The sequence below is a fragment of the Miniopterus natalensis genome, chromosome 2 (assembly GCF_054644295.1).
Source record: "Miniopterus natalensis isolate mMinNat1 chromosome 2, mMinNat1.hap1, whole genome shotgun sequence".
In the NCBI taxonomy this organism is placed as follows: domain Eukaryota; kingdom Metazoa; phylum Chordata; class Mammalia; order Chiroptera; family Miniopteridae; genus Miniopterus; species Miniopterus natalensis.
The window spans coordinates 97,576,806-97,603,543 of NC_142082.1; the positions used below are offsets into that span (position 1 = coordinate 97,576,806).

Sequence of the window (26,738 nt, forward strand, 5' to 3'; positions counted from 1 at the left end):
GGGTCAAGCTTAAGTCTCTGTATTCCAAGAAAGGATTTCCTGTGAAATCTCATATTTGAAGGATGCCTTCTATTTTCTGCACAATCTCAAACATTCTGGACAAACTCTAAGCCCACTCCACCGGAGAATCCCAGACATCTGTTATGGTCAAACCTAATTCCTGAATTCTCCTATAAACTGAGGCTACAACATTCCTAAAACCTTTTTTTAAAGAGTTTGTTTGCAGTGGCTGTCCCTGCTGTTAGCTGCTTTAGCATTTCTGGGTCCAGGAGTTATTGAGCTAATGTTAATGAAGCAAGTCCAAGTTTCTAGAGCATCTGACCCCTAGGCTAATGCTTGTCTGCAGGAATGCTGCTCTGGCAGCTGGGTGTGGGGCAACAGAGAGCAGGAGAGACTAGGGCAGGAGAGAGATTTGAAGGCAGTCATGATATTAGGTAAACCAAAGCAAAGCTAGCTTCAAGGAATTTGAGGAGGATGTTATATATATATATATATATATATATATATATATATATATATATATATATATATATATATATATATATATATTATTCATAAAATAATGCCAAAAGGCCAATTTATTGAAAGTTATAATACTGTTGGGGACATGTTAGTCAATCCTGAGAGAATATTCATTAAGGGAATCCCATAGACACAAGAAGGAAAGTGCAGACTGAGATTCCTAAGTGACTGCAGTGTGCTGCTTGGGACCAGCCTAAAGTACAAAGTTCTGGGCATGTGAGTACTGGGCCACCGATTGTCAGTCATCCTTACAAAATCATTTCATTAATCCAACAATGCTCTTAAGTATCTCAGCTATTCTTAAGCCATCTCTTTTTTTTAAAAGTTATTTTTCAATTACTGTTGACATATAACATTATATTATTTTCAGGTGTACAACATAGTAATTAGACATTTATATACCTTATGAAGTGATCACCCCAATAAATCTAGTATTTACTTGACAGTGTACATAGTTATTACAATATTGTTGACTATATTCCCTGTGTTGTACTTTACATCCCTGTGACTATTCTGTAACTGCCAATTTGTACTTCTTAATCTCTTCACCTTTTCCACCCAGCTCCCTTCCCCTCTGGCAACCATGAGTATGTTCTCTGTTTTGCTTGTTCGATTAATTTGCTTTTAGATTTCACATATAAGTGAGAGTATATGGTATTTGTCTTTGTCTGATTTGTTTCACTCAGCACAATGCCCTCTAGGTCCATCCATGCTGTCACAATTTAAGCCACCTCTTAAATGAAAATATACATCAGAATAAGAATTAGCAACACACACTCATATCCTTTCAGTGCTCCACTCAAAGGAACAACAGAGACCCAGGACAGGCCCTACCAGAAGCTGCTGCGGAGGCCTTGCTGCTGGCGGCAAAGCGGTAGAATGGTGGGTTGTCACAGTGCTGGACGATGGGGTTCACTGGCTCCGTCTGCTGCAGCTCAAAGAGCAGCTCTTCCATGGTTTGCATGGTATTATTACGGCACAAGTATATCACCACTTTTTTAATCTGAGAAGAAAAACAGAACACAGTGACGTTTCAAAGAGCCTCGTCCACAGGAATGCCCGGCAGCAAAGACAGTAACGCACTTACTTCCATGAAGCTTCATCCCCAGGAGCTATCACCCTGGTAGCTCATCTTCCTGCTCCCTGGGGACAATCCTAATGTCTGGATTAAAACTCACCTTCTCCACACACGTCTGATGTGTGTGTCAAAAGCCTTACCCTTCCGGATGGCAGAGTTTACAAAAGTTAATTTTGGGGCCTGTGAATTCTATCTAAAAACTGAAAACTTGCCATCTAAAGTCTTGAGAAAGGATTTTATTTATATAAACCATGGGAAAAACCCAAGAGCTATTTTTGTTTAAAAAGAAATCCAGTCCCTGCTATTCTCTTCTCCCCTAGAAACAAATGAATTTTAGCTGTTTGGATGATTTTACATTTTAAAAATAACTGGAGTAAAGCTCTGCATTACTGGAGCCCTCAGAGTCAAACCTGAGGTGCGGAAGCTGCAATGAGGCTGATGGGGCTTAAAACAGGTGGGCCTAGGATCTTTCAAGAAACAACCACATAGGGGCGCCAAGTGAGTTAGGGTTTAAAAATGCTGTCATTCTGTTGTTGATGATCATATCACTTTTGACGACAAACACTAAATACTGGGCATCTAAAAGATTTGTTTCTACCAACTAAATTTGAACAGAAAAACCTGGGAATTCTGCATTTTTATTCTATTTTAAGAGTATCAAAATGTAAACATAAAATATTTTTATTAGAAATAATATATTTTACTTAGTTTCTCTTACATAATGGGTCTAATGTATATAGAAGGCAGCTTCAGTAACTGTTAGAAAAACATTCACCCCTTAAGTCATAGGCTTCTGTGTCCAAAGGCTTGGTAAAGGGATGGCAGAGACATCATTAGGACATTGCAGCCTGTTTCTCAGGGGAGAGAAGGGACCTTTTATATAACATCTAGACACACTCATGGGGGATGAGCATGACTGACCATATTAGACATCTCTATTTAACTTGGAGCAAAGGGTACATTCTGACTTGTCCTTGCAGATGGAGCCACCAACAGGAATAATGCCTGCTGAGAGCCTGGGGACACTCACATAGGGCAAGAGAAGTGTGTCACTGCTAACCCCACATAGGCTGATCAGGAACTGCAGGGTGACCCTCAAGTTGTTACTCCACTTGTCGTTGTTGGCTAGAGCATTCCAAACATTTTCCATTTCCAGACCAGGAACTTCATCCCCATACTGCAACAAACAAAAGAAACAATGAGCCAGGAGACATGTGGGGAGAATGCAGGGATGCAAAATATTTGATTAAAAGTTGTTTTAAGGATCATGACCATCTCAAAACTATACAGGGGAACATGTGGCTAGCCATCAGAAAGATGCCAATTTCAGCAATTTATAATGCACAAATTAGTAATGCACAAATTAGTAATGCACAATGCTTATTCATGTGATTAAAAGTGATAGGCTTCTTATTTTTATTATAATTTTTAAAATGGTAGTAAAATACATGTAACCTAAAGTTTACCATATTAACCATTTTTAAGTGTACATCTGAATGGCATTAAGTATAGTCACACTTTGGTGCCGCCATCATCATCACTCTAATCGTGTTTCTTTTTCTTTTTTTTAAAAAAATATCTTTATTGATTTCAGAGAGAGAAAGGTAGAGGGAGAGATATAGAAACATCAATGATGAGAGAGTCATTGATCGGCTGCCTCCTGCACACCCCTGACTGGGGATTGAGCCTGCAACCAGGGCATGTGCCCTCACTGGGACTTGAACCGCAATCTGCTGGATCACAGGTTGACCCTCAACCTCTGAGCCATGCCAGCTGGGCTTCATGTGGTTTCTAATGATAAATGCTACCTCCCCTCGGTTTGCAGCCCAGGGTTTGGCAAGCCTAAGTTTTCTGGGACAATGGAGCTGTGTTACAGAGGCACGGTACCTTGGCTGTCATGTACATGAGGTTATTCAGGACCAGAGATGTAGCTTCGGGGGAGCCCCAGCCATTCCCTTTCAGCCCATGAGAAGTGGTCACTTCTCCTTCTTGGTCCTTGCTGTCATCCTCTGGGCTACTGGGGCTCGACCCAGGGAGGAGGAGTCTGCTGTCTACCAGCTCGATGTTGTGCAGCCAGGGCAGCAAGTAGGTGAGCATGATCTGACGCCCGTTTGGGTGCGTTGTGGGGAACCTCTGGCTTACCTCTAAAGAGAAGGGTGGTGACAGAGAGCCATGTGTTATGGCATCAAAATAAACTAAAATACTAACATCATTGACAGACAGCACAGGGCCCTCAGTTTATAAAGTACTTGCATACATAGCAGCTCCCCAAGGCCATGAAATCTTAAAACTGAAGCTTGTCCTCTAGCCTCTCCCTTCAAATCTGGTGCCCTGTGGGGGGAAGTGAGAGAGCATAGTGGGAAGAGCATGACTTCGTGAGAGTGGAGTGAGGGGGAGGCCTTCTGAGTTCAAATCCACTGCTGATAGAAGAGGCACATTAGAATGAACAGAACAAGGGACTTGAGATCAGAAGGATATATGATTAGATCCAGTGCTTCCACACACTAGCTGCATGAGACTCTGGATTAGTTACTTAACTTCTCTGTTCCTCAGTTTCCTCATCTGTCAAATGGGGCCCCCACATTGGACTCTTGTGAGGATTAAAGATAGAATCATAATGAATAGAATATGCTCAGCATGCTGCTTGTCATTTGTAGGCTTTTAATAAACAGTGGTTAGGACTATCAGAACTCTGGCTGTCTTTCCACTGCACCAGTATCATACAGAGCATCTTCTATGCACTATTAGTTGCTAAAAAGTGGGATGTGAGCCTCCAGGAAGAACCATTCTCCAGGTGCAGACTCCTGTTCGTGGAGTCCACTTGAAAACTGCCACCTATGTGAATGCTCAATGCTGTGTTTTGTTTCATGACAAATGAAACTAATGTGCAGCCCAGTAATTTCACTATGACTTACTCTGACAGCATTTTTTGCATGAGCTCACAGGCAATGGCATTTTAATTTCATAACCTGAACAAGCTTTCTATAGACATAAAAAAACAGCTTTATGTATGTGCTGCAAGGTCTAACATAACCCCTGATTTCTACCTTCTAGAAAAGAGACTTTTTCTTCCTAAGGGAAATGAGAAAGCTAGTCTGATGCACTTATTACCCAGCATGGAAGGGAACCTCATGTAGAGAGCTCATGGCTGCTAAGCAATAGAACAGCACAGGTGGCAGGAATTACACCAAGAAAATCCACTGGATCCCTGGCATCGGAGCTTTAACTGATTTGGTTCTTTTCCTAAGATTACGATGACAGCTTTTTACTTTGAAGACTAAGAGTGTATGTATTTAATGCTGTGCCGCGATAACCAGGCAGTGTTAAGCTGTTAGGTTTTACATGGGCCAAAATTTCAAAACTGACTTAATTTCTAAACTTTATGGATGTGATGACTAGTGTCATGGACTTTTATGACACATGTTCAGATCCTTATAAAATCAGAACAGTCATTCATTCCAACACACTGGACCTTTTCTAGCTGCAAGACCTTATGCTGGGTGGAGGGATCAGACTGAAGCCTCCATTCCAGCCCTGAGGAGGAGGCTCTGACACAAGCTATGTTCAAGGATAATTCTGAGGTAAGGTAGAAAGTGACCAGTGACACACAGAAGCACGAACAAAATGCTTTGGGGGCTTAGTGGAGGAAAAGAACTTCTGGTTACAAAGATTCAGGGCACTTTTATGGCAAAAGAATGGCTTAAACTCTGCCGGAAAGGACTGGGGCTTTGGAAGGAATAAACCTTTAATAGCAAGGACGACCACTATTAAGAATACCTGTCATTTTTTAACAGTGGTATGAAAGTCTAGTTTTGTTTTGTTTTTTTTAGAGGGGTGGGGTGGAGGGGGAGAGAGAGTGAGAGAAAGAGAAAGAGAAAGAAACATCGATGTATGAGAGAAACATCAGTTGTTTCCCATTCTTGCCCCCACTGGGGATCAAACTCGAAACCTGGATATGTGCCCTGACCAGTAATTGAACCAGCAATCCTTCAGTGCATGGGATGATGCTCCAACCAACTGAGCCACACCGGCCAGGGCAGTCTATAGGCTTTTTGTAGACACAATCACCTCCAACATATCACATAATTCACTCATTTATGATGTTTACTGCATCTTGTTTGTCAGAAAGAAGATCTGAGAGGGTAGGAATGTCTATCTGTGGTATCCCAGGCACCTCCATCAGGGCCTGGACTGTAGAGGAGTTTTTGAAGGAAAAAAAGGAAAAAAATGCCATAGACATGCAAACAATTCCCCCATTCACCTCTCCAGAAACAAATTAAATAAAATGTGAGATGATGTCAGTAGACTGCTATATACATTTTCCAGCTCCTTCGGGAAGGACCCTAAACAACTTGTCTGGCTACCGAGAAGGAATTAAGTCATTTGAAATTATAGGCAATAAAAATCTCACCACAGGATTTTTAATAGTTTTAATAGTACAGGCAGTAAAAACAAGGGCTAGGGATCTAGTAGAACTGCCTTATTTTTTTTACATTATTTTTAAAAAGTTATTCCTTATAAACCAAAATAGCCAAAAGTCAATTCTTGAAGACAACCTGTTTGCAACACATCATATTCGCTGCTTTTTTTGTTAAACTTGCCATTCTACTTATTTCTTCTCCCCTCAGTTGTCAGCTCATCCTCTAATAGCTTCTCCCTCTCAACTAATAAACTTGCTCAAATCAAATCTCACTCATCCTCTGACTCTGCACCCCGCGATAGCCCCATGCTCCCTCTTTCTTTCTCAGCCAAAGGGCTGAGATCTGGCTCCTGCTGCTACGTCTCCATGGAAACTACCGACCGTTACAAATGAATTGAGAAATCCAGAGGATAATTTTAGATCTCATATTTTGGGAACTCTCTGCTCCATTCAAGGCTGTGGACTGCTCACTCCCTCCTCCTAAATCCTTTTTCTCCAGGTTTCCATTAAGCCCACCCGGACAGGGGTCTAGGTGTTCTCTCTGAACGTGTCTTCATGCCCTCTGCTCCCTTCCTGAGCCCAGGGCTTGTAAGTTGGGTGTCCACGTTCTTTATCTCATTCTGGGTTATGTACAATCACAATCTCATCTGTTCCCTTGGTTCTAAACCCTTCCATTTGTCCACGAGGTGCTAGTGCCAGCCTCCCCTTGACTCAGTTCTCGTCTATACAGAGGTCTATACTCAGTATCCCAAGCTGAACTCATACTCCCTGCTTTACCATAAACCTTCTCTTCTCCCTGAATGGCTTTCAAGAAGGGGTCATCACCACTGGCCCCCAGATTTGCACAGGCACTCTCCTCTGTGCACTCTGCCCAGGAGCTCCTCACCCCGGTATCTCCTCTCCAGTTGCTCTGGCTGTCTTAGTTCTGGCCTTCATAACTTCCTCCTTGGATGACTGTCATTATTTCTCCACTGGTCTCCTCTCTCTAGCCTGCATGTCCTCTAGTGCTCCCTCTACACTGTAGCCCGTCTTTCTAAAATGCGTTCTTGTTTGAAACTGATCAGTGGCTTTCAAAACCCAAGCACCTTGCCAGGATGCCCGCCCTGTTCACAGGGCTCTGAGGGGTTTCAAGCGGGACATGGAAATCACTGGCCTACAAACTCTTTAGGGAGCAATACAAGGCCTTCCAAGATTTGACTCCTGCCTCTGCCTGTCCATGACTTTCCCTCATACCTGTATATATTATATTAACCAACTGACCACTCCATAATCTCTCAAATGCAACCTCCTATTTGACACCTCTGAGCCAAAGCACATGCTGTTTCCTTGGTCTGTAACGCCTACACACTTGCTCACTGTAATGTCAACTACTTGCTTGCTTTGCAAATTTCTACTTCTTTTGAACTGCAGCACAGACATCATGTTCTCTGGAAGTCTTTCCTGATATTCCTGGCCCAATAATTGATCACTCCTTCATCTTCCAGCAGAATGTGCTTTTTTTTATTGCAGTTTCTGCACTGTATCATAACCATATAATTGTATGCCTTGCTTTATTACTAGACTGTGATGAATCTTTGATGGGAGAGACTGTTATTTACCACTGTATTCTGAGGAGCCAAGCAAGTGCCTTGCAGAGAGGTGACACTCGGCTCTTGGTTGAAGTAAATAAAAACAGAATTTAGTTTTCCAAGAAGAGAATTAATTTATCGAAAAGGTTTTTCTTGTGTGAAGGGATTAGCCGAAGAACATATCTACGTAGCCCACGGACACAGGCAGCAGCATGGTGATGGACAGAAGGAGGGGCGGAGGCTGGGTGGAGGTGGGGGAGGGGAGGAGAATGGGGGACATCGGTAATAGTGTCAACAACATAAAAAGACTTTTCTTGAGTCCCCCCCCCCCCCCCCCCCCCCCGGTTTCAGGCACAATTCAAGGATGTGGCTAACTCTGCTGCAGATAGATGGAGAGGTTTTTCAAAGTAGTAGATTTTAAATAGGTCTTAAAGAAGATTATGAGTCAGGGAGAGGGGGAGAAGGGCCATTTCCAGTAGAGGGAGCAGCACAGACAGAAGCAAAGATTTACAAAAGGGCCTGGTACCTTGGTAAAAGATTGTGTGAGAATGGAGTAGAGGGTTCTTGGGTAAAAGGCAGAAAGCAAGTTTGGAAGAGGAGGTGTCTTACAGGTAAAGGAGTTCCAATTTTATAGCACGGACTTTGGGGAAAGATTTGATTCTGACTTGGCCACTTTCTCTCTATATGGTTTTAATAAAATTACTGGACATCTCTAAGCCTCAGCTGCTCATCTGTAAAATAGAAACGATTCCAATGGTAGTGGTGGTGGTGACAACCCCGTGCCAGGACTGGGCTAACAGTTAGATTTTTATTAGCTCATTTTACTCTTCACACCCTATGAGGTAGTTTTTGTTGCAGACAGGAAACAGAGGCTCTGTGACTTGCTTGTGATCCAACAGCTAGTGTGTGGCAGGCCAGTGATGAACCTAGGCTGCCTGACTCCAGAGCCTCACTTCTAACCTCTACTCACTGGGTCTAAGATTAAATGATAAGTGAAATACATAAAAAGTGCCTAGAACAGAGTCTGGCACACTTTTAACTAATCAATAGATGGAAGCTGTTACTATTAGCAATTTTTAGGACATTTAAGCAGAGGCGTTTGAGTTAGGAAGTGCTATATATATTTGGTTTTACATGGCAGGTGGATGGCAATCAGGGCAGGAAGGGGACTCATGAGGATCTGGACTAAGGCAATGGAGACCAAAGTCAGCCTCCCCTCAAGGTACTATGTGAGCTCAGGCAAAATGTTAATTGACCAATGCAATTCTTTAAAAACGGATTTTCAGAAAAATTATACAAAGATTACTTGCAAAGACGTGCCAAATATAAAACTCTCAACAATTCACATATGTAGCAACATAGAAGCTACAAAGCACCTTCACTGCCACCACCAGCAAATAATTTGCAGCAATTATATGTATTAGAAGTTATACCACCCATATTTAATTTCTTTGGAAAATTTTACATAGATAATGTTTGTAGAGACATTATGATTAATCTAAGCATCTTTGCATTTGTCCCATGTTTTATTTATATCTACATTGTTTTAGATAAACAGATATTTTCACATTTAAAGATATTCCAAAATTTAGACTTAACCCACAATAATTTTGATCTACAAATTTAGCACAAATAATTACGACTCTAAATTGACATTACAATTTAAAAAGCAAGATTAATTAGAGAAGTGATCACACATGTCATCAATGACTATTGCCTGGTACCTGAAAAGAGTGGGAGAGTGAGCTCGGGATACATCCTGGCCAGTTCACACGACAAGAGGGCTAGTGACATGCTGTAGAGGGGTGGTAATGGGCCGTGGGTTCCATAGAGAACACTGCCAGGTCTTTGTTCAGCTATTTTCTTTGAGTAAACAAAAAGCTTTGCTTCAAGGATCTATAAAGAGGTAGGAAAGTAAGAAAAAATACAGAAAAAACATTGGCTATGTCAGGAGCATTTCTATTTAATAAAGGTTCAAAGTAAACTAATGAGTATAGTAGTATTCAATGTAGTAGTATTTAATATAGTTGTATTCAGTGGAAAGCATCAGATAAATTCCTTAGTTTACAGTGATATACTGAAATAAATAAATGCATATCAAGAAACAGCAACTCAGGGATCAAATGCCATTTCTATTTTCTGTGCCCAAGGACATTTCTGTCAGTAAATGGTACGTGCCTGCATGAGCTGCATGGAGATTTCATAGGTCTCTCTGTTGGTGTCAGAGGCCTTAAATAAAACAAGGTTTAGCAATGTCACTATGTCGAAGGGATAGTTCCTATAAGAAAAAAAAAAGCATAGTTTATAAGATTGCCTGGCTAGTAATCTTAATAAATCAATTACCTCTCAAAATCCTAGATGGCACACTGACCTCAGTCACACTTACTAATGACATCCCATAACCATTTGACAATTGTTTTGCCTCCTTCATTTCTCTTCTAAATAAAGGGAAATAGCTCTATTTTTATTTAAGTTTGAATATTGTCACACCAGGAGAAACGAACACATAAAAAAATCTATCTAATATATATATAGATTTTAATGAAAAACGAATACAAGTAGAAAGTATAGCATTTAGAAGATATGTCTAAATTTCTCAGTAGTTCACTTTCTTAATATTTTTCATTCAATTTATCTATATTTATTAAGTAACAAACGTAACAGGAACAGTATGCAAAGTACTTATGATACTCAGTGAGGACAGCTTCCAATATATTTTGAAAGACAAAACTATACAGTCTAGTTATGATGAGAGCTTTGATGGAAGGCTGTGAACTCTTGACGAGGGACACCTAAATCAGAGTTGTGTTAGGAAAGGCTTTTCCAAGGGAAAGACAAGTAAACTGAGCCTCAAGCCCCGGAGACATCAGCCAGGCCATGAAAGTGTAGTATGGGAGTTTTCTGAGCAGAGAGAACATTTTAAAAGATTATAAGAATGAAACAGCAAGATACCATGTGAAAAAGGAAAGAATCTCCAAGTGAAAGAAATAAGTAGGTTAATAGAAGGTGATAGGGCCAGGGACTGGCTGTGTTCAGATTATGACCAGCCTCTGAACTTCACCCTGAAAGGGACAAAGATCCTACAGGATTTGCAGGGTATAGGTGGGTGAGGAAATGACATTAGGTTCTGAACACTCACTCTGGCTGCTGAGTGGAGAATGGATTGCAGGGGGTCAATATTGGAAACTGTGACAATATTCCAGATAAGAACTGATAAGGGCTTGAATTAGGGCAGGGACAGTAGAAACAGAAAAGGGGGTAGATCTGAAAAACATTAAGGAGAAAAAAGTCAGCAGGATGGTAACTGATTGTATGTGTGGTAGGAGAGCTAGGGGAAAATAGGGACACGGACAACTGAGTATGTGGCAATTAGTGGCATAATCAAATGGAATATGGAGATCAAATTCACTTTTTTCTTGCTCTGTGATACTATTTAAAGATGATATCTTTTTTACTATATGAATTTTCTTAGCTAGAGTGGAAACAAGGTCACAAATGGAAAACTGGTGAGATAAACTATTAGTGAATGGTCTATATTAGAAGACATATTTATTTTGAGGCAACTTTCAGAAAGCAGAAGGTATTATCCTGTGGGTTCCTTTATTGACTATATAAGGACACTGTCTCAGATGTTCAGTTTTAGAACTCTTACCTTTCTAGAAAGGCACAACCCTACTGTGAATACAGGCCCATCTCGTGGTAAGCTTAGTGAGAGGTTACAGTGAGAATTGTTCAGACACATAAAAAAAGATTTGTACTTTTCATATTCTATATTACTCAAATTTAATTTTTATGGTACTAGCAATACATGAATACATTTCCTTTTAAAAGAAACACATGAAACTGAAGGACCCACTCTGAAGATGTTCTACTTGCATGGCTGGCAGTCGGTGTTGGCTGTAGGCAGGTATATAGAATAAAATGTGGACATGCTCCATCTCCTCTCTCGGCTATTGTTTCTGACCCTACATGCAACCACTGTCAACATTTTGCTGTGTTTCCCAGCCCTTTTCTAAGTCTATATACAAAGATGTGTATGTAAGTACCCCACCCTCAATACATAGGATTTTTTTTTTTAAATCCTCACCTGAGGATATTTTTTCCATTGCTTTTCGAGAGAGTGGAAGGGAGGGAGAGAGAAACATCGGTGTGAGAGAGACACATTGTTTTGTTGCCTCCTGACCGGGGCTAGGGATTGAGCCTGCAACCAAGGTATGTGCCCTTGGCCAGAATCAAACCCAGGACCCTTCAGTCCGCGCGCCAATGGTCTAACCACTGAGCAAAACCTGCCAGGGCAATACACAGGATTTTAAACATAAATGTGATTATACTACCTACATGTAGTGTTTGGAGATTAGCAGGTTTTACAGTGAACAATAAGGTCCATTTTGGACTGATTTTTTTTTTCTTTAATGTCTTTATTGATTTCAGACAGAGGAAGGGGGGAGGGAGAGAGAGAGAGGGAGAGAGAGAGAGAAAGAGAGAGAGAGAAACATCAATGATGAGAGAGTCATTGATAGGCTGCCTCCTGCAGGTCCCCTGGGGATTGAGCCTGCAACCAAGGCATGTGCCCTGACTGGGAATTGAACTGAAATCTCCTGGATCATAGGTCGATGCTCAACTGCTGAGTCACACTGGCCAGGCCACTTCAGAATGCTTTAAAAGCTGCACAGTATTCCACAGTTTGGACAGACTATAAATAACCACTCTTGTAGTGGATGCAGGGGTGTGCTACCTAGATTCCCCTTTCAGGACCTGGTACTGAAGTGTTGGAGGCTAATATTGCTGGCTGAACCCCTCAGGGAATTGCCTTCAGCCTGAGATGTACCCAGGCCAAAGTCATACCTTCCTCTCAGCAGCAGCCCCTGTGGAATTGGTTGAAGTTTTCATTCTTCCCCCCAGTTCTACTTCCTTCACTTCCCCATAGATGTTGACCCCATGGGCATTTACTAATGAATTTCCTGCAGTCAAATCTTCATCTCAGAAGCTGTTTCCTGGGGAATCCAACATCTATTATTCTCATTTTTTTCACTATCATAATGTCACAAACACCAAACGTGCAAGTATTTCTTTAGAACAGATGCCTAGAAAATGTCATGCAGGGTCAAAGGGCACATTTAAAATTTTGGGAGATACTGCACTATTGCCCTCCAAATTGGCTTTAGTAATTTGCACTCCAAAATTATTACTTTTCTAGAATTTTCAGTTTTAAATGAACAAAAATGCATGAGGTTGATGTGTCAGATAAAGAATTAGGGAAAGCCCCCAGATAATGGTGGTGAAGAGGATGATGAAGGATGGATGACATTTATGTTATGATGTGCTTATTTTGTGCCAGTTACTGCCTTTACCTAGATTTGTAATTTAATTGTCACAACAAGCTGATGAGGCTTAGAGAAAGAAGCTAAGCACTTGCCCAAGGTCATGTAGAAAAGGTGGATCCTAGACTCTCTTCTGGATGTGTCTAACTCCAAAGGACTCATATACTTTTATCCACAGTGTTTCTAGCAGCCCACAGCAGAACATGTCAAAGTAGCCAGTCAACTTTGGAATTCTTACAAACTACAATATCTGGAAACAGACCATTCTGATTGTGAAAATAGAAAGGACATTTTCTTTGAGTTCTATAAGTGGCAGAATGCCTTACCTACATCTCTGTCTTTGACACTGGGACTTAATTCATATATATTTATATAGAGAAGAACAATGGAAAACACTGCTGGAAATTTAAAGGCAGGAAAGGAACAGACAAAGCCTGTCCCTTATGTGGGGCTGTGTACTTGACCATGTAATGAGGGCATTTATTAGTTGCTCAAGAATGAGCTATGGAATTTATGTGAAACAACATTGAGAGGAATAATACAGATACAAAAAATGAAAGAAGCCCAGAGAAGAAGTGAGAGAGATCTCAAATGAGCAAGAGAACACACATAAATCATCTGAACTTTGATGTGTGAAACAGGCTCAGCAACAGAATCTTTTACCTTCCAGCATTTAATTACTCACCTTAGGCCTTCTGGAAGGGTACTAGATGAATAAAGGCAGTTGTGATCATACAGAATAAAAAGCAAATGGTGAAATAAGTGTGAAAGGTAGGAGTGATTTAGAAAGTAAACAAGAAATGAAACTTTTTTTCAATCTAGAAAAGAGATTTTTGAAGAATTTGGGAAATACTCACTAGCTCTGGTTTCTTAGAACTAAGTGACAAAGGTCAGGATAACTTTGAAACATTCTTTTAACAGATATTACTAGTTGATGGAGGTGATTACTCTGTAACCTTCTGCCTGTAGCAGCTAGTGAATAATAGTTTATAGGGTGGTTATTAGAGGCCAGGTCTCAGATCAAGAGACTTGTTTTATTTAATTCTGCCCTAATCCTATCATCACTCCCGTTTTAAAGATGAGTAAGATAGTAACTTGCTCAAGAGCACACAGGTTGAATTCAAACACAAGATAGTAAGTTTCCATATTTTCATATATCTGTTGGCCATTTGTATGTATTTCTGGGAGAAGTGTCTGTTCAGGTCCTTTGCCCATTTTTAATTGGATTGTTTGCTTTTTTGTTGTTAAACTGTATGAGTTCTTTATATATTTTGGATATTTAACCCCTGGTCAGACGTGCTGTTTGCAAATATCTTCTCCCATTTAGTTGGCTGCCTTTTTGTTTTGTTGATAGTTTTTTTTTTTTTTTGCTGTGCAGAAGCTTTTTAGTCTGATATAGGCCCATTCATTTATTTTTGCTTTTACTCCCCTTGACTTTGAGGTCAAATTCATAAAATCCTCTCTAAGACCAAAGTCCATAAGTTTAGTAGCTATGTTTTCTTCTATGTAATTTATTGTTTCAGCTCTTATATTTAGGTCTTTTATCCCTTTGAGTTAATTTTTTTTCAAGATTCTCTCTCTCTATATATATACGTGTATGTCTTTATTGATTTCAGAGAGAGGCAGGGAGAGGGAGAGAGAGAGAGAGAAACATCAATGATGAGAGTCATTGATCGGCTGCCTCCTGCACACCCCCAACTGGGAATCAAGCTCGCAACCCAGGCGTGTGCCCTGACCCAGAATCGAGCTGCAATCCTTTGAGTTAATTTTTGTATATGGGGACAAACAACTTCACTAGCTGTTAGGGAAATGCAAATCCAAACTACAATGAGATGCAAACTTACACCCATTTAAATAGTTATTATCAACAAGAACACTAATAACAACTGTTGGAGAGGTTGTAGAGATAAAGGAACCCTTATTCACTATTGGTAGGAATGTAAACTGGTGGAACCACTATGAAAAACTGTATGGAGGCTCCTCAAAAAGCTAAGAATAATGTTATCATATGACCAAGCAATCCTGCTTCTGAGTATCTACCCAAAAATATTTGAAGACATTAATTCATAAAGATTTATGTACCCCTATGTTCATTGCAGTATTTCTCATGATGGCCAAGACATGGCAAGTGTCCTTCGATAAATGATTGGAAAAAGAAGATGTGGTACAGATATACAATGGAATATTACTTAACCATAAGAAAAGATGAAATACTGCCCTTTGTGACAACATGGATGGATCTTGAGAATATGATGCTAAGCAAAATAAGTCAGAGAGAAAAAGTCAAGAATCATATGATTTCACTTATATGTCAGATATAAAAAGAACAGCAACAAATAAACAAATAAGACAAACAAACAAAAACTCATAGACACAGATAACAATATGGTGGTTACTAGAGGGAAAGAAGGTGGGGATAGTAAAGGGTAAAGGGGTGAAATATAAGGTAATGAAAGGAAATTTGACATTGTGTGGTAAATACACAATATGATATACAGATGATGTATTATAGAATTGTACACTTGAAACCTATATGATTTTATTAACCAATGTCACCCCAATAAATTTCATTAAGAAAAGACAGTAAGTTTCCAGGGCCCAAATACCCCCACTTCGTGCTCTCTTGCAACCCTCCAGATGGCCTACTGGACCAAATGAGGCTAAACATCACCAGGTAGGTGGTGCTTATTGGGATACATGAGTCATAAGCTTCACATGTCTTCCTTGGAAATAGATAGATGTGGGGCATTCACTTTTAAGAATTCAAGCTTGTTGGGCCTGATTTAAATTAGGAAATATTTAGAGAGAGTTAACTTAAGGCAAAACAAACATACAAATAACAATGACAACAAAAATAAACTCAACACAATCCTTTAATTTTGATTGTATATATAATTCTGAAACATCTACTAAACATTTTTAGTAGATTTTTGGACTGTAAGAGTAAAATCAATGGAATCCTTAAGCATTTAATTAAATGTTAAGAGAATTCTGTTAAGTCAATGATTGGAAATGGCCTGTACTTTTAATATAGAGCATACTACTTACCTTGATTAATAACCTTGGAAAGCCATTTAATCTCTTTCTCAATTTCCTTATCTGTTCTGTACTGATATAATTTGGAGTTGAGGGGAAAGTTAACAAAAACACGGACAGAAGCCAAATAGTTACTTGAACTAATGCTAATAGGTGAGCTATTTTCTTTTGTTCTAAATTATAGTATCAAGATGCATTTAATAGCTTTTAATAAAATATAAACCGTATTTTATGAAAAATTCTTCAAAATTAATATTACCAGTTCTACCATCACTTTCTACTTTTATCCTCACTTCCCCTGGTCCTATTCAAGTTTCACTTTGACTTCCAAATCTCTTAAAATCACCAGAATTATATGATAGTCATAGTTACAGTTATAGTTTCGATTGGAGACCAGCAAGTTCACAGTCCACACACACACACACAGTCCATTACAGAAATAAAAGACACCAAGAACGAGAATGTAGACCATTTTTTCCCCCATTATCACAGCTGACGAATATAGGAATTGATATACTAATTATGCAAAAATGGCTAATTCCTCTTCTAAAACTAACGGTAGAAAATTTTAAGCAATAAGAGCATTTAAAAATGTTCAATCTTTTAGGTATTTTCAAGTAAATTATAACTGGCTCTTTAATAAAATCTGCTTATATTGACATGTTCCTATAAAATAAATCTGGCTTATGATCATTCCTATTTGAAAAGGAGATGGTAATTATTTACTTTACAAGAAGGATTCTTCTCTTTGGAAAATGACTTGTCATAGGAGTGACTGTACAGATAACTTGCTTGAGAAATTTAAAATATGATCCAGTTTATGTATGACTTTTCAGGAACCTATTCTTTCATAAGAGAAGGTATTTAGGTATCTTTCAGAAGCAAAGATGCAGGAGACAAAAAAAGCAAAAACAAAAATACCAGAATTGCTTTGGAAAAACAGAATTGAAAATATAAATGCAAAAATTGTTCAGACAAATCCAAGGTATGTCTAAACTATACAGTCTGAGAATTTATGGGAAAAGAGAACAAATTTTGGCCACAGCTGAAACTTTAAATTCTGAACATGCCCTATGGTGAGAAACGACAGAAGTGTTGGTTACTGTCTTGGCAGACAGATCATGGCCATGGCACTGCCTGGCCCTCTAACCTTCCTTCAGAATATATAAATGTAATGAATGTAAATTGATATGCAATATTTGTTTAGGAAACCCAAATAATTTAGAATTATAGCTTTTAAAATCTACTCTAAACAGAGGGTTCTATGTCCTATTATTTTTGGGACTGGAGATATTACTGAAATGATGATTATGCCGCTAAATTCTCAAAGCATTTATTTGCGCTCCCTAAGGGATTATACGTAGAATTATTCACGGGAATGCAATATAACATTTTATGAGATATCATGCAATGAAATTAATTTGGCTAGGAAAGTTCAAAGCAAGTTCACTGGGAGAAGGCAGCAAAGAGTGGAAATCTATGGTCCAAGTCATAAATTCTAAATATATTTTTTAGAATCAAAGTATTATGTGAAATTTATTCTTAGTATATAGAAATATCTGAAAAGAAAAAACATTCTGGAGGAGATTTTTGCAAAAAATGTTATTTTGGTAAAATCCCATAGTTCTAAATATTCTTATGTAATGTTAACATCAAGAAATAAAATGATGGAAAAATCAGTTTATGTTCATCTGCTATAACTCTTATGGAGATTTAAGTGCATCATAAAGATTCTACTGCTAATATTATGGAAAACACAAGCTTTAGACATGAAATCTTATCTACTATCTTTAAAAAAGAAAGGGAAAAATTTTAAAGAGAAACTTGTCTCTAAACAGCATGGTCATTTTAAGTTTACAGAAAGTAGATGTCTTCTAAAATTTTGTTTCTATTAATTTAGAACACAATAGGTTAGAATTTAAAACTAATTCACTTTTAGTCCTAGCCTGTTTCGTTCAGTGGTTAGAGCATTGACATGTGGACTGAACGGTCTGGGTTTGATTCTGCCCAAGGGCACATACCTCGGTTGAGAGCTCGATCTCACGTGTGGGAGGCAACCAATAAATGTGTCTCTCTTACATCGATGTTTGTCTCTCTCTCTCTTCTACTCTATTAGAGAAGTAATGAAAAAAAATCCTAAGGTGAGGATTAAAAACAAAACAAATAAATAAACAAACAAAAAGTGAATTCACTTTTTTTTATTTGTAATAGGTTGCAATTGAAAACTAATTCACTTTTATTCCCTTCTTCCAGTATCTCAAGACAGCCATTTTATTTATTTATTTACTTATTTATTTAATTTATTGTTGAAAGTATTATAGATGGCCCCTTTTCCCCCACTGACCCCCTTACCCCGCTCCCATGCCCCACCAGACCTTAATTTTTATTCATTGATAAGAGAGAGATATATGAATTCAACGTTCTAATTATTTATGCATTGACTGGTTGATTCTTGTATGTTCCCTGATGGGGGGGGGGGGATCAAACCCACAACCTTCAAATCTGCAACCATGGCATATCTGAATGACACTCTAATCAAATGACCTAACCGAACAGGGCATTGCAACAGCCATTTTTAATGCAACAATTAGAGATTAAAGATGGCAGTGGACTGAGTGGAAGTTACACTGACATTCTGCTGGGACCAAACTGGAATTACAACTAAAATATAGAAAAACCATCCTGAATAATCAACTGCAAATGAAGATGAGCTAGAGAGCACCCTCATAACCAAGGAGGAAAAGTGGAGACCACATAGAGACTGGTAGGAAGGGCAGAGGCACAAGAGGGCTGACTGGGCTCCCACAGGGAGCAACTGAAGGCCTGGAAAGCTATCTCAGCTGTGGGGGGTTCCCACTGAGAACTCTGGGGCCTAAACTCCAGGCTGGGCTTCCCAGCCAAGAGCACCAGAACTGAGAAAGGGGCCCACATAAAAGCTGGCTGTGAAAAGCAGCTGGGTTTCTGTCTGCCAGGGAGAGATGGCTGGAAATGCAAGGATCCTCTTAAAGGGCCAACACGCAAAGTTTCCTGTGCAGCCACTCACCTTGGGCTCCAGCAGAGGGAGGGCAGAGTGGACTGGAGCTGTGTGAGGAGAATCTAGGGTGGTAGGCTCTAGAAATAGAGCTCAGAGGGCACCCCGCTGGATTCCTGTGCTGAGTCATTCCCCCATACTGCAGAGGACATCTTTCTCAGGAGGACATTTACCTTCCAAGCAGCTTTTGCCTGAGGGGGAAGCAATTGCTCCCCCCTGCTGGAAAACTTCTTGCCCAACTCTGTGGAGTTTCTACAGCCTAAGGCTCATGAAGAGAATCAGATAAATCAGCCTGCAGGCAGAGGCAGACCTCAGAGTACTTTGAGTCTTGCCTGATCTGCTTCTGGACCCAGGCCTCGGAAAAGCAGACTTTGATGTACATCTTGGACCTGTCTAAACACACCGAGCCCCAACAGAGGGGACCTCAAGCCATAGGTTTTTGATAGCTCCAAACAGGGTACTCAAGGCCAGTCACAAACAGTGTCTGACATTGGCCTACACCAGAGATCTTCTAAAAAGAGTGAGAGTCCTAGCAGGCTTACGAAATACATGGACACAAATCCAAATAGGCAGCCAAAATGGAGAGAAAAAAACAAGTCTCAAATGAAAGAACAAGAGAAGTCCTCAGAAAAAGAGCTAAATGAAATGGAGATAAGAAATCTATCAGATACAGAGTTTAGAATACTGATTGTATGGATGCTCAACAGCATAAAAAAAGATATGAAAACTATGAAAAATGACCAGTCAGAAATGAAGAATGACATAGTGGAACAAAGAACACACTGGAAGGAATAAACAGCAGATTAGAGGAAGCTGAGGATCAGATCAGCAAATTAGAAGACAAGATAGAAAAAAATTACTCAATCAGAGGTCCAAAAAGAAATCACAATTAAAAAACAGGAGGACAGTCTAAGGGAGCTGTGGGAAAACGTGAAATTAACAATATTCACATCATAGGAGTGCCAGAGGGGGTAGAAAGTAAGCAAGGGTTAGAAAACCTGTTTGAAAAAATAATGGCAGAAAACTTCCCTAACCTAGTGAAGAAAAAAGTCACACCAGTTCAGGAGGCACAGAGAGTCCCAAGAAAGAAGAACCCAAAGAGGACCAGGCCCAGATACATCATAATTAAAATGCCAAAAATTCAAGACAGAGAATATTAAAGGCAGCAAGAGAAAAACAATCTGTTTCCTACAAAGGAGCTCCCATAAGGCTGTCAGATGACTTTTCACCAGAAACTCTATAGGTCAGAAGGGAATGCATGAAGTATTCAAGGTAATGCAAAACAAGGATCTGAAACCAAGACTACTCTATCTAGCAAGGCTATCGTTCAAAATAGATCGTGAAATAATGAGCTTCCCAGACAAAAAAAAGGCTAAAGGAGTTTATCACCATCAAACCAGCATTGCAGAAAATGTTAAAGGGACCAGTGTAATTACAAGTAGAAATATATATAGAGAGAAACATAGGCATAAAAAATTAAAATGGCAATAGATAAGTATCTATCAATAATAATCTTAAATGTAAATGGATTAAATGCTCCAATAAAAAGACATAGGGTAGCTGAGTGGATAAGTAAACATGATCTAAATCTATGTTGTCTACAAGAGACCCACCTCTCAGAACAAAAGACTCACACAGGATGAGAGTGAAGGGATGGAAAAAGATTTTCCATGCAAATAGAAATGAAAAAAAAAAAAAAGCTGCTGTAGCAATACTCATATAGGACAAAATAGACTTCAAAATGAAGACCATAATGAGATACAAGAAAGGTCAATACATAGTACAAAAGGGATCGATCCGCCAAGAGGATATAACCCTGATAAACATATTTGCACCCAAAATAGAGCACTTAAATTTATAACAAACTTCAGGAAGACTTTAAGGGAGAGATTGTCAGCAATACAGTCACAGTGTGCAACTTTAACATCCCACTTCCTTTACTAGATAGGTCTTCCAGAAAAAAAATCAACAAGGAAACAGTGACCCTAAATAACACACTAGATCAGGTGGATTTAACTGACATTTACAGAACATTCCACCACCCAAAAGCTGCAGAATATACATTCTTCTCAAGTGCACATGGGACATTCTCAAAGATAGAACACATGTTAGGACACAAAAAAAGCCTCTACTAATACAAGAAAATTGAAATCATATCAAACATCTTCTTAGACCACAAAGGTATGGAATTAGACATCAATTACAATAAAAACACTATAAAAGATTCAAACACATGGAGGCTAAATAGTAAGTTATTAAACAGTGAATGGGTTACCAAAGAGATCAAGAAAGAAATAAAAAATTTCCTGGAAATAAATGAAAACGAACTTACAACAACCCAAAAATCTATGGGACACAATGAAAGCAGTCCTGAGAGGGAAGTTCATAGCACTAGAGGCCTACCTCAAAAATAATAAAAACTTCTAATAGAATCTCTAACCCTACAACTTAGAACAACAAGAAAAGCCCAGAGTAAGTAGAAGGAAGGAAATAATAAAGATCACAGCAGACATAAATGGCATAGAGACTAAAAATACAATATAAAAGATCAATGAAACCAAGAGCTGGTTCTTTGAAAGATAAACAAGATTTATGAACCTTTAGCCAGACTCATCAAGAAACAAAGAGAGAGGACCCAAATAAACAAAATCAGAAACAAAAGAGGTGAAGTAACAAATGATCCAACAGAAATACAAAAGATTTTAAGAAAATACTATGAACTATATGCCACCAAGCTGGACAACCTGGATGAAATGGACAAACTCCTAGAAAAATACAACCTGCCAAAACGCAATCAGGAAGAGTCAGAAAACCTGACTAGGCCTATAACTGCTCATGGAGTTGAAGCTGTAATAAAAAAAACTCCAGGCACACAAAAGCTCTGGTCTTGATGGCTTCTAGGGGAGTTTTACCAAACATTCAAAGAAGAACTAATTCCTATCCTCCTCAAACTATCCCAAAAAATCCAAGAGGAAGGAACACTTCCAAGCTCTTTTTATGAGGCCAGCATTAGCCTAATTCCAAAACCAGATAAAGATACTACAAAGAAAGAGAATTACAGGCCAATAACCCTGATGAACATAGATGCTAAAATCCTCAACAAAATATTAGCAAATTGGATCCAGTAATATATTAAAGAGATCATACACCATGACCAAGTGGGATTTATTCCAGGGATGGAAGGCTGGTACAATGTTCACAAATCAGTAAACGTGGTACATCACATAAACAAATTGAAAGACAAAAATCACGTGATGATATCAATAGACACAGAAAAGGCATTTGACAAAATCCAAGACCTATTTTTGATAAAAACTCTTAGCAAAGTGGGAATAGAGGGATCATGCCTCAATGTAATAAAGGCCATATATGACAAACCTATGGCCAACATCGCATGAAATGGGCAAAAACTGAAAGCATTTTCCCTAAGAACAGGAACAAGACAGGGGTGTCCACTTTCACCACTCTTATTCAACATAGTACTGAAGTCCTAGCCACAATGATCAGACAAGAAGAAAACATAAAAGGCATGCAAATTGGAAAGAAGGAAGTAAAACTGTAATTATTTGCAGATGACACAGAAAATCCTAAAACTACTAGATTTAATAAATGAATTCAGCAAGGTAGCAGGATACAAAATTAACATCCAGAAATCGATGGCATTTTTATACACCAATAGTGTACCCTCAGAAAGAGAAACTAAAAAATCCCATTTACCATTGCAACAAAAAAATTAAGATACTTAGGAATAAACTTAACCAAGGAGGTAAAAGACCTGTATTCGGAAAACTACAGGATGTTGCAAAAAGAAGGAGAGGAAGATATAAACAAGTGGAAGAATATACCATGTTCATAGACTGGAAGAATCAAGATCATTAAAATGTCCATACCACCCAAAGCAATCTATAAATTCAATGCAATCTCTATTAAAATACCAACAGCAGATCTAGAACAAGCACTTCAAAAATTTATACAGAACCAAAAGACACCCCGAATAGCCATGGCAATCTTAAGAAAGAACAACAAAGTTGGAGGGATCACAATCAAGTTATAATATAAAGCCAATGTAATCAAAACGGAGTGATACTGGCACAAGAACAGACATGTAGATCAGTGGAACAGAACAGAAAAACCAGAAATCAACCCGAGCTATTATGCTCAATTAATATTTGACAAAGGAGACAAGAACATACAATGGAGTAAAGAAAATCTCTTGAATAAATGATGCTGGGAAAATTGGATAGGTATATGCAAAAATATGAAACTAGACCACCAACTTACACCATATATAAGAATAAACTCAAAATGGATAAAAGACTTAAATGTAAGTTGTGAAACCATAAAAATCCTAGAAGAAAACATAGGCAGCAAAATGTCAGACATCTCTCGTAGCAATATGTTTGCTGATATATCTCCTAGGGCAAGAGAAACAAAGGAGAAAATAAACAAATGGGACTGCATCAAAATAAAAAGCTTCTGCACAGCAAAAGAAACCAACAAAACGAAAAGGGAGCCCACTGTATGGGACACAATATTTGCCAATGATACATCTGATAAAGGCTTAATATCCAAAATATATAAGGAACTCATACAACTTAACAAAAGGAAGACAAACAATCCAATTTAAAAATGGGCAAAGGACCTAAAATAGATACTTCTCCAAAGAGGACATACAGATGGCCAAGAGACATATAAAAAAATTCTCAGAGTCACTAATCATCAGAGAGATGCAAATTAAAACCACAATGAGGTATCACGTCACACATGTCAGAATGAGCACCATCAACAAATTAACAAACAACAAGTGCTGGCCAGGATGTGGAGAAAAGGGAACCCTAGTACCCTACTGGTGGGAATGCAGACTGGTGCAGCCACTATGGAAAACAGTAGGGAGTTTCCTCAGAAAATTAAAAATGGAACTGCAATTTGACCCAGTGATCCCACTTCTAGGAATATATCCTAAGAAACCCGAAACACCAATCAGAAAGAACTTATGCACCCCTATGTTCATAGCAGCACAATTTACAATAGCTAAGATCTGGGAACAGCCCAAGTGCCCATCAGTAGATGAGTGGATGAAAAAGCTGTGGTATATTTACACCGTGGAATACTATGCATCTGTAAAAAGAAGGATCTCTTACCCTTTGGGAGGGCATGGATGGAACTGGAGAGTATTATGCTAATCAAAATAAGCCAGTCAGAGAAAGACAAGTACCACATGATCTCACTCATATGTGGAATATAATAAACAAAATAAACTGATGAACAAAATAGATCCAGAGGCTAGAAGCATGGAACAGACTGAGGGATCTCAGAGGGAAGGCAGGGGTGGAGGAGTAGGTGGGGAGAGATTAATCAAAGAACTTATATGCTTATATGCATAACGTATGGATACAGTCATTGGTATGGAGAAGGCCAGGAGGGGGGTGGATGTGGGGTGGGGGGGATCAATGGGGGGAAAAGGGGAACATCTGTTATACTTTCAGCAATAAAGATAAATTGAAAGAAGTAAATGCAACAATTAATTAAAAAGGAAATTCAACAATCTATATGAGTCTTTTAAAAAATAAACTTCAGCTGCCATTTTTCAAGTTCTAATAAGTGAGCTCTCTCTTGGGAAAAGCTTATGCAATTTATGAAATTCAGTAAATTACAGTGCTGAGTGTTTTTGCCGAATGACTAATTTATATAACAAGGACAGTGGTTTCTAAAGTGTGATCTGTGGAACCTGAGGTGCTGCATTTTTCCCCTTTTCTTCCCTTCTGAAGTTTTGGACAAGGCAGATTTAACCTTCTTAAGGCTGCTTTTTGGCTTTAGTTTGGTCTCAAGGTGGCTGAAGGGCTTACTCTTAACACCTGTCACCAGCATTTCTAGAGCCTCCTTTAATATATCTCCTTGATCATTCTCAAATCCTACTCTAATGCTTCACTATGAATTTACATGCAATTAAAAGAAGGGGGCTATAACAAGAAAAGGCTCTCCTGGTAGAATACGAAAAATCAACACAGCTGCACACTTATAGGGAGTGGTCTATCTGCCAGGGAATATAGGCCATTTTGGACTCCCATAGAATTTATTATGCCTGGATAATTGCAAAAGCAGGCTGCTCTCAGTTATTCATATAATGAAGAAAAACCCTAGTTGTATTTGCCACTGACCAGCAGCCCCCACGTACGAGAACCCATACCTGCTTCCACATACAGTCGCTATGGCCTTGAAGCAGCCGGATGCAAGTTGGTATGAACCTGTGTAGCATCGGTCAATCGCCCAATTAAAAAGATTTATTTGGTCAGGATTAAGTTCCAAGAGCAAGACGACAACTTCACAGCCAAGTTGATGGACCTGAATAAACAGAGGAAAGCAATTATTCATCTTTAATGAAAGGTTATTCCAGGGGAAGACACAAAATTGAGTTTAGTAAACATTGAATGGGGTAAAATAAAAATGGAGACTGAGCATTCATCTTAATTAGTTTTTGTTCCACATTTTCCTCTTTAATAGGGAGCAATTGAAACCAAATACTGAAATGTATGAACTAAACAGGACCCTACATAAACCTGTCATATAGGACCCACTCATTCTCAAGCATGAACTCTGGAAAGGCAGTGAAGACTTTGGCTATGTTTTTTCTTTGAATTTAAAATATTTCTGAAAAATATATGTATCTGGAAAAAAATTTAAATATACAAAAGGAGAGCCTTAATGTATGCAGTCTTTTAGAGAAAAATATCAGAGGGAATATATTTAGTAGGCTTGATTACTAAATATTCTGTGTAAAGCTTAGCTGACAATCTTTTACAAAGCAATACAGTTATTAATAAACTCTTCTTTTTAATTATTTTTTTAAAAAATATGTTTTTATTGATTTTTTAGAGAGAGAGAAGGAGGGAGAGGGAAAGAGAGAAAAAACCATCCATGTGAGAGAGAAACATCGATGGGCTGCCTCCTGCATGCCCCCTATTGGGGTCTAAGCCCACAACCCAGACATGTGCCCTGTCTGGGAATCGAACTGGTGACCTTTTGGTGCATGGGACAATGCTCAACCACTGGCCAGGGCAATAATCTTCTCTTAATCAGACACTTCCATATAAATATATCAGCATTGTGGGGAGAGTTAATAGGATACTTAATCGATTCTTGAAACCACTGTAATATTTGTCCAGGGGAAGACTGGTGCCTTCAGAAAACATTTTCCTGCCGCCTCTGGAAGTTGCAACAAAATGGAGAAGGAAAGATTCTGCCCTTTAAAATTATTATTTCTTTTTATTACAGAGTAAGGTCCCAATGGGAGCGATATTCTAATTGGATGGTCAAACATTCTCAACCTAATTCCTCAAGGGGCTTAAGATAAAAACGGATAATACTATTGCAAAGGACTTAAAAATAATATTTCATAAAAAAATTAGACTTGAAAGAAAATCAGCCAGTTTTTCTTGTGCTTTAAAGCTTGATATTGATGTATAAAATACATAGATAGTATATGATTCACAAGTATATGAGTAATCTTAAATGAGCATGATAATGTGAGTACCACAAAGTAAGGGTCATGGATTGCTAGCACCAGTAAAGCCTGCCTGTGCATTTTCTTAACCACTGTCCCCTCTCTCCTCCTCAGAAGCAACCATATCCTGACTTCCACCACCACTGATTAGTCTGCACAGTTTTGAAGTCTATGTAAGTGTAATTATAAGGTATACAACTTTGTGTTCTGCTTTCTTTCACTCAATTTTTACATTCACTTATTCCTACTGTTGTATAAAAT

General features: G+C 38.8%; 1 protein-coding gene across 3 annotated transcripts in view; it reads right to left on the reverse strand.

Annotated features, from left to right (window-relative positions):
* FRY (FRY microtubule binding protein) overlaps positions 1-26,738 on the reverse strand; it is a 505,671-nt gene that overhangs the window by 128,222 nt on the left and 350,711 nt on the right. For all 3 annotated transcript variants that reach the window (XM_087814426.1, XM_016213841.2, XM_016213842.2), the window contains 6 exons: positions 25,164-25,318; positions 9,767-9,866; positions 9,313-9,484; positions 3,488-3,744; positions 2,631-2,777; positions 1,357-1,525 (listed from right to left, as the gene is read on the reverse strand). In XM_087814426.1, coding sequence (XP_087670552.1) covers positions 1,357-1,525; positions 2,631-2,777; positions 3,488-3,744; positions 9,313-9,484; positions 9,767-9,866; positions 25,164-25,318 — 1,000 coding nt within the window. The remainder of the gene's footprint in view (positions 1-1,356; positions 1,526-2,630; positions 2,778-3,487; positions 3,745-9,312; positions 9,485-9,766; positions 9,867-25,163; positions 25,319-26,738) is intronic.